The sequence below is a fragment of the Charadrius vociferus genome, unplaced genomic scaffold (genome assembly GCF_000708025.1).
Source record: "Charadrius vociferus isolate BGI_N301 unplaced genomic scaffold, ASM70802v2 scaffold362, whole genome shotgun sequence".
Lineage (NCBI taxonomy): Eukaryota > Metazoa > Chordata > Aves > Charadriiformes > Charadriidae > Charadrius > Charadrius vociferus.
In genome coordinates, this window is record NW_009647052.1 from 453,651 (window position 1) to 463,947 (window position 10,297).

Sequence of the window (10,297 nt, forward strand, 5' to 3'; positions counted from 1 at the left end):
CCTGTAAAGGCTGTGCTGTTCTGCATGGAAGGCTTCAGTGTTCACTGAGCAGAAACAAGAGAGTGGTTGAGTGGTCAGGATATTGAACTAGGAGGAGGAGGCCCCCCCCCCCCCCCGGATTCTGGTCCCTGTTCCAAGGGCTGCCTTTAAACCTGGGCTTTTGTGAAAAGAAAGCTTATAAGATGAAGTGTCTGTGTTCATCCATCCCTCCTTCTGTCCTTCATTGATGAATAACATTGAACGCATCAACCAATTTCAACCAAATCTGACAAAGCAATAGGGGTCTCCAGCGTAAGAAGTTCTTCCAATTTAATGAAAAGGGTGACAGAGAAGAAGAACAAGACCTTAGCAGTGCCCCGCTGTGCAGAAGAATGTAGCATGAGCTTACCTTCATACGACATCAAAGACTGAAGATGAGAGACTGATGTCAGAAATACCACGAGGACAAGCTTTGTTCAGACCTCAGATTTTACTAGGCATCAAAGAAGCAAACTTTGAGACACCAATCCATAGGAAGGAAAATATCAGGGCCTTTATTTACAGGGCTTCTTGGGTATTCTACCTTACTGCATTACAGTGCAGAAACCAAGCCGCCTTCTGCCCAGGTGATCATCTAGAATGGGTCATCCTCATGCTTTCTCTCTCTTACCTTTTTCTCTATATTGATTTTTTTTTTTCTTTTTATGAAGTGGAACAGTTTCCGTAGCAAAATACACTCTGCTCAGAGTAATAACGATAGTTACAGTGTTTCATCAGGAACTGAGCTGGCTGAGAAGCAATCTTTGTATTTTTGATAGGAGTCAATGTCAGCTGGAACGATGCCCTGTTCTGGCTGACTGTGTGGCGGTATAAGCAGTCATGCTAACTCAAGCCCAGCAGTGGGAACACATGGCTTGGGACAGCAGTAAGGTGGAGAGGCGGATGAGCAGGGAAAGGGCCAGCCCATTCATGAGCAGCACATATGGACTGAGAAGGTGCACCCTCAGTTCTCCAGATAATCTCTGTGATTTTAAATCTAGTTCCTAATAAGTTTTCCACTGTGTTCTCTGTATTAGATCACGTCACCTGAATTACTGTTATAGATGAGTACTGCTAATGTAGTCACTGGCAGAGCAATACGTTTGAGTAAGCGTGACTGAAAATGAGGGAGAAGAGAACTGCAACCCTAATGCCTGGGGGATTTCTCTCAGATCGGTAAACATGCTAATAATAGAAGAAAAACTGAGATTTTGATTTATTTTGCCCACCCTTTTTTTCTTAGTAAACACGCTAAGTAAATAATAGAAGAAAAACAGAGATTTTGGATTTATTTTGCCCACCCTTTTTTTCTTTTGTGACACCCATTAGTGTGATTTTTCAAAAATCAAATAAGACTTTGTGATGCCTCTGCATATGCCCATAGAGTGTGCATCTTACCATACTTAAACCTCAAACCACTTACAGCACATAGTAATTATCATCATGTGAGTAATCTCTAAAGTCACATTAATATGTTGATTCGTGCCAATTGGATGCCAAGTCACATGTTACTGTCTGAAATATGCTACACAGGTTCTAAAACATGCCCCATATTTACATGAATTTTCAGGGATTCTAACCAGAAGTGGAAAAGCGTGTCTTTAAAGAGAGTAAGCTACTGTCCTGCTGGGTTTCAGGCATCAGCTGCAACAGTCAGGACAATTTTCAGACCAATTATATGTTCCCATCACACATCAGTGGCTGATTTCATTGAGTCGGTTTGAAACCTGTAGTTCACTGGCAGGAGTTTCTGTGAGCTCATCTTTCCAACTTGTTTTCATTTAGGGGAATGTTTTTCTCCCCTACGTCAGTGTGAGTTACCCTCTTCCCCTTAATTTGCCTGAGCTCTCTCAGGCAAAACTGAATGCAACGTTTCTCATTATAGATGTTAACTTCGCTTTGAATCTTAACGCCCTACACGCTGCTCTTAGTTGGCTTTTTTGGAAGATGCAATCAGGGTTAACTACTCCCAGATGCAGAGCTATCAGCTCTGGGAGTCAGGTATGAATCACTCAGGTTCTTCACTTTTAAAACTCTCTTCAACAGGATATTAAAAATAGAATTACTGATGTATGATTCTCTTCTGTTGCTTGGGTGTGCGTTGTCTGTGGTACATACATTTTTGTATTATCTGGTGTTATTTGTTTGTATATATTGTAAGAAGAAATTAAACTTCCTATGTTAAAATGTCAGTTGATGTGCTTCATTATATGAATTGGTATTTTTCGTAGGCCAGCTGTTAATGTCATGTTTCCTGGAGAAGTTCTGATTTACAGCACTGGGACTGAAAGCAGAATTAGAAGTTTTACATTAACTGCATTTTGTTTTCCTGTCATTAAAATAAATTATTTTGTTTAAGTGAATTCATAGCTCCTCAAAGTGTTCACATCTATAACCCTAGAAAAATTTATGTAATCATATCCTACAGATATAATCATATTCCTACAGAGGGTGCTCCTACAGAACTCTGACAAAATCGGCCCTACTATAATTTTAGTTTAATTACTTTTCGGACACCTCTTTTAGTAACTGTTACAGAGTGTGTGTGCATAAATATATGTATTTATTTATATATATATACATTTAAAATAAAACGTTAGAAAAACTAAGAGCAAACATATATTTGTGTGAGAAATGAATGAATACGAGAAGGGGAAATTATTTGATTATTTTATTATTTCTCCCACTCTTTTCTGCATAATTGCTATATTGGGTCCATAGGAGGAAGACTGATACAGAAACCTACTGTAGTTTTGCTGTTCATTCAGTAATTGGGCCTTTACAACGAGCATAATATTCTTCTGCTACCCATTTAGTTTTCAGAGTTTTGTATCTAAACTCCATATTAATATATAACGTGCACAGTGAGTATTCAGAAAAAAATGTTGTATTTAGAGTTTGTGTGACTCCCAGTGAACTTAATGAGAGATTCCACCTGAGGATACAATCTGACATTAAGTAAAGGCAGCTTTTTACATCCTATTTCTCAAGAGCTTGAAGTTAGAGAACAGCACCGGCTGTAAGGTAAATTTTTACTGTAGCGTGTGGGTCTTTCACGTTCGTTGCTCAAAAACTGGAATCTGCCATCTAGTGGCAAAGTTCTGGCATTAAGACTACATGGAAAACGTTTTGCTTTCCTCTTAAAATATAACTTAAACATCTTGCAAATATTAGTTAGGAAGCAGAAAAAGGCAGAAGTCGATAAAAACATAAAAGGGAATAAATACATGATTAGTGTCATTTCTTGGGTCGTGTCAATTTTGAAAAATCTTCAGATTATTAACAGAGGAAGGAATCTTTAAAAAAAAAGAAACTCAGATAATTTCAATTAAGCGAATAAGTGTTTCTGAAAATGTATTATTGTATGTTTTTAGTGAGCATTGGTACAGTTTGAAATTTGGTATTATTTAAAATGCATAAAATACACCTTTTCAGAGAAAACCACCACTGATAGCTAAATTGTTCTATTAAAAAAGTTGCCTGTAGGACCCGTGTATATAGACAGAAGAACAGAAGACCAGGTCATTATAATGTATTTCATCAGAGCCCAGAGATTAATCAGGATCAGGGATCTCCTACATTACACACAGGGCAAAATTAAGTCCAGCCTTTAGAAGACTACGCCGACACTTAGTTTTGCATGATGGGGCTGAAGTTTGTCTCCATTGAAGTCAGCAGCAAAATTCAAGCAGACTTTCTGAATAAAACCAGCATAGGTTTCTAAGCCAAATTTCAATTAAAAATGAGAATTGTTCTCATACCTCTTCCTCATCCCCATTTCAGAATTGCCAGCGGGTTTATGATGGATTTGCTCAGACAAGATAACGAGCGACCCAACTCCAAGCCTTCCTCTCCCTGATTCGCGTGTGGGACTGGAACCTTGGTGTTCCTGTGCTTTAATCCATTCAGCTATATTATTCTTTTTCCTTATGGACAACCGAGTGATGGTCTTGACATTGCAGTGGAAGCCAAGGGCTCTTGAGTCGTAGCCTGGTACAAATTTAGTTTCCCTTTGTAACATTAGCCAGGACAGTTTTTGTCAACCTGTGATAAGTGAGTACATCCATGAGACATTTCTAGAAAAACACTTTGCACTGCCATTGTCATTGTTCTTCTTTAAAGTAACTTGTAATGGATTTGCAGTCTCATAAAACCAAATGTTTTGCTCTCTTTTCTTTTAGAGAGTGTCATCATTCACCAGTTACGCATGAACTCTAGATGAGTTACCGCCCCCACTATGTGCTCTCTGTGTGCACTACCCTCCGTGCCAGTTGGATGGATCACTGTAGAAGCTCTCTGCCATCAACACCAGGGTCACTCGTGCTACTGATTATTCGTGGAAGTATTTATTGCTTCCATTAGATTTTATATACTTTTTCTTGGTAGAACTTTAAGAGTGAAGGGCCTTGCTGATATTTTTAAAGTACATAGTCAGAGAGAGAGAGAGAAGCCGTCTTTCTGCCAGCTGACTTTCACTTTTATTTGCAAAGCCTAAGGCACGTGCTTGATTTTGTTTGATGTTTGCCATATAATTTATTTTTATAATACACTTTGTAAAGTAACTGTCCCAAAGTTGCAATTCCTGTTGTCCATGGTGCATTTATTTGTAGAATACACTGTCAAATTCGCAATTTGATATTTTTGTAATAGAGACTATGTAAAGAAAGAAAAATTTAACTTCGGCAATGTTTTGTGTTTAAATGGAAAAATATTCAGCACATTCTTCTGCCACCGTGAGATTCTGTGAGACTAAATACTCTGAAGACTGCTGTATGGAATTTGTACTATTGCAGAATATTTCTTGCACTGTGTGATGGTTTGGCATAAAATTAAGTATTAAAGTCCAATGCCTTGAAATACAACCAGATTTACTCATTTTAAACAATGTAAGCCAGTTTTTAAAGCTGTGATTTTTTTTCTATATAATGTATGTTTTTACTTCTGCCTGTACCAAAAAAGCTGATTTTCCATTACACTGTAACTAATAAATTTTCACAACTATGCAAATGTAATCAAGCGTTTGAATTTTAACTCTAATTTCTTAAGGTTGACAGTACTCATATATGTATTTGCTTATAGGGACAGAACGTAAGGCTTTGGAACTTCTGTATTCTGACTGGTATCTCACTGTGGTATCGCATAGTAAAACTGATTCAGATGTAAAGATACGGAGAGGGATCTATCACCATCCCCTAATGACTTAATGGTTTCTAACCTCGTGCTGTCACTGCATTGGCAGAGATGTTTGACTGGTGCTATCAGAATATTTAGTCCTGGACCAGTAGGACTGTATAAATGAGATGCCATGCCCTCTGCCCCACGGTGAAGGGCGCGTTTTACACTGGTGGCTGTAGCTCTTCAAATAGCATCCAGAGAGTTCTGTGGCAGCTAGACTTCAAAGTGATTTTTGAATGAATGTATATATAAAGCTGGATACAACCCAGGCAGGGCCTTTTTTTTCTTATACTTTTCATAATGAATTATTTTTAATCGAAGTCATTGGCACATATTTAAAATGCTGCAGGTTTTTTAATTGCAGAAGCTACTGGGAGAAGCTACTTTTTGGAAGGGGAAATGGTGGTGCTTGCAGGAGATATGCGGTGAGATGCCAGGAAGAGTGCATTAACTCAGCGTCCCACTGAGATGACTCGGTCAGTTCATCTTTGAAGCTGTAATATCGCACTGCCGAGTAGTCAAATTGATCTTCATAGGAGCCGTGGGAGCTGCTTCTCCTTCTAGACAGGAGTTCTGCAGCAAATGCTGACACTGGAGAGAAGCGGGATATTCTGGGACCCGTATAAACTTCCTTGGGAGTTGATCCGCATTGTAATGAGTTTGCTATTACAGCCATACTGAGGAATCACAATAAATGCTGCTTATCCTTGCAAAAGAGTCATTTGGTTGGTATAGCTTATACTTCAGCTGGTGCACCAAATTTTTTAAGGAGTGGTTGTTTTTTTTTCTTACGGCAGACAATGTATGCCAATAACATAGCTGCGTCTGTAGATCGTATTTTAGAGTGAGTTGAGAAGAATTCCAGCTTTCAGAGAGTAACACAGTTGAGGTGAATAAAGTTTAGTATGTGCCACATTTCACTTTACTGCACGGTAGAATGAACATTGTAATGACCCAGATCTTCTATTTTCAAAGCATTACTTGGGAATCAAAACCTATCCATGTTAAGAACTACGCTGAGCTCATCTGGAATAAAATTGCGGGCTATCTGAAAGTGACAGTGACATGCCTGAAATAAACTTCAGCTTTTAAATTTGAGTAAGATATAAGCAAAATCTTACTCTGAAATTGAGTCTAGATTTAAAAGGCTCCAATCAAAGTAGAAAATATTCTTCCTTGTCTAGATTTTAATATAAAGCTGATTCAGCATGAGTGTATGTGTAAGTTGTCCCCTTTTGGTTTATGATTCCTGAACAAATATATCAACATTTACGGTTTCGCAAATACTTTAAGTTCATAAGCTTTACAAAATAAAGGTTTGTTTAAAGCATAACTACAGTCGTGGTGTATTTGAAATCATTTAGATTTTAAAATATTTTCAATAAACTGCTGCACGTTGGAGTCGGAGACTGGTAACACTGGTCATAAAAGATCCGTGGTGATAGACACTGTTTCATCACTGGCTGATAATGGTTTATGCAGGTAGAATAATAAATTCTGATCTGGCACCTGGCAAGCAGCTAAAGTATTTCATAGAAATGCCTGAAGGGTAAAACTCACGTGTGCAAAAGGTGCTCTGACAGGTGTATTTCATCTTCATTGCATTTATCTTCCTGGTCAATTTTTTACATTACCCAATTTGGATATGAATCTAAAACAAATAAGTGAAGAAAGTGCATTAGCCACATAATAAGCCTCTATTTTGGGGACACTCAGGAAGAAATCTATTAATATAGAATAAAGATGTGATTAATTTCTGCAAGTATTGTCATTTTAAAGGAAGTAATCAGGAAGTGCTTTCAGACTAAGACAACGTAGAGGCTACATTGGGCTATAGGGAGCAGCTTTTAAGAAATTGAAAACCAGGGAAAGATCTACTTTTCTCTTAATGAGCTCTTAGTGTCTAGAGAGGATTGAAAGACCCGTGTTAGTATAATTATAGGTGATAATATACAATGTTTCAATCGATTAGGAAAATCTCAAATACTTTGATTTCTGGAGAAAAAACTCTACAGCCAGTGAGTTTTCCTTTTGCCTCATTGGGAAACTTAATTGGACCAAAGAGGAGACAAAAGTGCCTGTTTTGTAGAACCATCGCTAGTGTAGAAAACAAGATATAAAATGGAGGTTACTGCCCTGACTGTTCCACCTCCGACTGTGAATCACTGGGGTTTATCTCGTCTTCTAAACAGTAACATTTAGGTTGAAAACTTCCTATTTAATGCTTTAAGTTATGCAGACTCGCTCCCTGAAACAACCTATTTGGCAGTTAATGCATTTTATTTGCCTTGCCTATTCTAAATATTAGGGGGTTTAACTGCATAAGGTTTTATTCGATTAGATTTTATTTTTAAAAGTATTAATTATTTACATCTTTCCTAGAAATAAGTGGGCGATGTGATAGGGTAAGTGCCAGAAGAAGATAATTTTGGGGGCTTAATGGAATACAATTAAAAGTAAATGCCAATTGGTGGTCTTTTAGAATAACTACAATACATTCATTTTTGTACAATTTTAAGGCTCCTTTTATACACCTGAAATCAGACTTCAGTTTTCAAATTAAAATTTTGTAATTTTAGCATTTATTCTTAGGTAGTCTAGTACACATTTCCTTCTTCCTTGCCTTAAAAATGTAACACACTGAGGCCTTGGCTATGTAATATGTCTGTGTAGCACTCATTGCCAGGTGAATGCCTAATAAATCAGTTTGCCATTTCACATATTAAAAAAGGAACACTATAAATGTAAGTTTCAATAAGTGCTTTTTTTTCTCCTGTACCCATTTGTCTTATAACTGCACACAAACCAATGTGAAGTGCACCACATCGCACAGCACCTCATTGTAAAATTTCATGAACGTAAAATTTGTTGGTTGCACTTGCCCGGATATAAATGGGTTTGCCTTAGCATAAAACTGTGAAATAATATCCAACCAAGACCTTCACTTACCAGTGAAAAAGTAAAACCAATACATTGAAGTATTTATGCTGATATTCTTTATTTCTCTAAAGCATGGAAGTAAGATATACCCTGTGATTGCATCCAGTTATGTTACTGAGGATATCATTCTTCTGGTAAAAAGCAAAATCACACTTCCATTAACCTAGTTGTTGCAGTGCAAAGTGTATGTGTACGCCAAGCTTATAGACCAACATATGGCCTTAGTTACGACTAGTTGAAAAGAGAGAGCTATAACTGGCTAATAACAGTGGACCTGCTGTGCATTGCAGGTTAAATGGTTTTTGTTTCATGCAGAATGGTCAGCAGCGATTTGTTCGGACACCTCATTTCAGTTGTTCCTTTGTCAATACAGCAGTATGTACCCTCCCATCAGGACTTGGCCATGAGGATGTCTACCAGACCACACCTCATTAAATTTGTCCAGTTCAAAATAGGACAGCAGCTGATTCCCCTGGGTGGGAAGGAGGAAGTTTTCCTGTTCGCTCCTTTTTATCCTGGGCTTTTGTGACTATGGGTATATTAGCATGACATTTAATACAAATGGAGCAGATAAGCACGTAAAAGTTCTGGGGATCTTTACACTTCCATGGGACATAATTTGAGGTTTCCTGGGCTGGGTTTAGCCTGTCCCCTAGGCAAAACATCTCTCCTGCAGGTCGGTTTGAAACTTTCTGAAGGAAAATTTTCACATCAACCTGTTTGCTTGGGTGAGGGCATCTCTGCAAGATCCTCTAGGAAGCGCTACACTGTTTTTCTTCCCGTTTCACACAAATGATAGTACTACATCAGTGATCCATCACTGTGGCCCACAGCATCACTACTGTGGCTATTCCCCAACAGTTGACAGAGTCCGTGCCCGGTTTAACCATTGCAGAACAGATTCTCACGCAAATTTAACGTGTCCTTTCTTACTACTCCACTCATACCTGGCAGCATCAGGTTCACGACTTCCCGATACTGCCCCTCGCTTATCCTGCTGCCAGGGAAATTTCTTGCCATCTCACAGCACAGGTTTACCAGCAGTCTTGTTCCCTTGGGATCTCAGGTTGCACCTCACTGGATTTGCTGTGAGGCTGAGGGAGTATACTATAGCTGAAGCTGGTAACTGAAAACCAAAGATATTTTTAAAAAGGGTGACAATAGGGACAAGGGGCTTAGCTAAGGGGAATGAAAGCAAAACGTCGGGCCCACAAGATAATGGAAAAGATAAATTAGAAATGAGATATACCTTTAGTGCAGATGCCACAAGGAATACGATTATGTTTTGAACCGTAAATAATTATTTAGGCACCAAATTAATTCTTAAATTTTAGATACTTAAGCGTTTAAATTTCCTATGCTGTCCACCGAGGGGTCTTTTGAATCTCCAGAGAGATTTGCACGAGTCACTTGCTCCCCCCAGTGGTCTTTATTGATATTTTCGATACTTCAGAGAACGAAAAGGCATTTACTTTACAGAAACTGTTCCACAGGCAGCTAAAGTCTTAGATTGGATTACATGCTTATAAAATTAGTTAATTAAATAGTTTGGTTTTTTTTCTAAAATCAAGCAAATAAATAAATACTTGCTGAAAGTGGATTTTGGCTACACCCTCCCTATATACTAAGGACTACACCGCCCTCGCGAAACAAACTTCAATGTAAAATTGCCAATACAGTGAGAAATACGGACTTTCAGTGTTGACAATCAGCAATGCCTATAAAGCACGTATTCTGGGATACAAATATGTACTCCGAAACCACTTTCCACAAGGCCACTATTTAATGAAGACGGATTATCTCCCAAAGGAAATAAAAAGTAACAACTCTGACAGCAATGTCCCCATCCACATTCACGGTGCTCTTGATTCACCCGCACACCTCCTAACACCACCGCAGAAACATGGCACAAAACAACTCCCAGAAATGACGGTTAGCATGAACGGCTTAATTCAGATAAGGTCTTGCAGCTTTGTTGAGAAACGACCTATCTTATTACACCACTACAGCAGCACTGATGCTGTTCCTGTTTACGAGAGCAGGAAACTTCAGTTAACTTCTCCATTTTCGATCCAACTGCCTTTTCCCAGCAACCCTCATCCGATGCTGTGGGAAGATGAGGAATCGGGGGGGGGGGGTGTGTGTGTGTCCCTGAAGCACCGCG

At 38.6% G+C, this 10,297-nt stretch overlaps 1 protein-coding gene across 1 annotated transcript in view; it reads left to right on the forward strand.

The window, feature by feature from the left end:
• Window positions 1–4,634, forward strand: part of FILIP1 (filamin A interacting protein 1) — a 112,594-nt gene extending 107,960 nt beyond the window's left edge. Inside the window, exon 8 of the mRNA XM_009895755.1 lies at window positions 4,200–4,634. Coding sequence (XP_009894057.1) covers window positions 4,200–4,240 — 41 coding nt within the window. The 3' untranslated portion in view covers window positions 4,241–4,634. The remainder of the gene's footprint in view (window positions 1–4,199) is intronic.
• The last annotated feature ends 5,663 nt before the right edge of the window (window positions 4,635–10,297 follow it).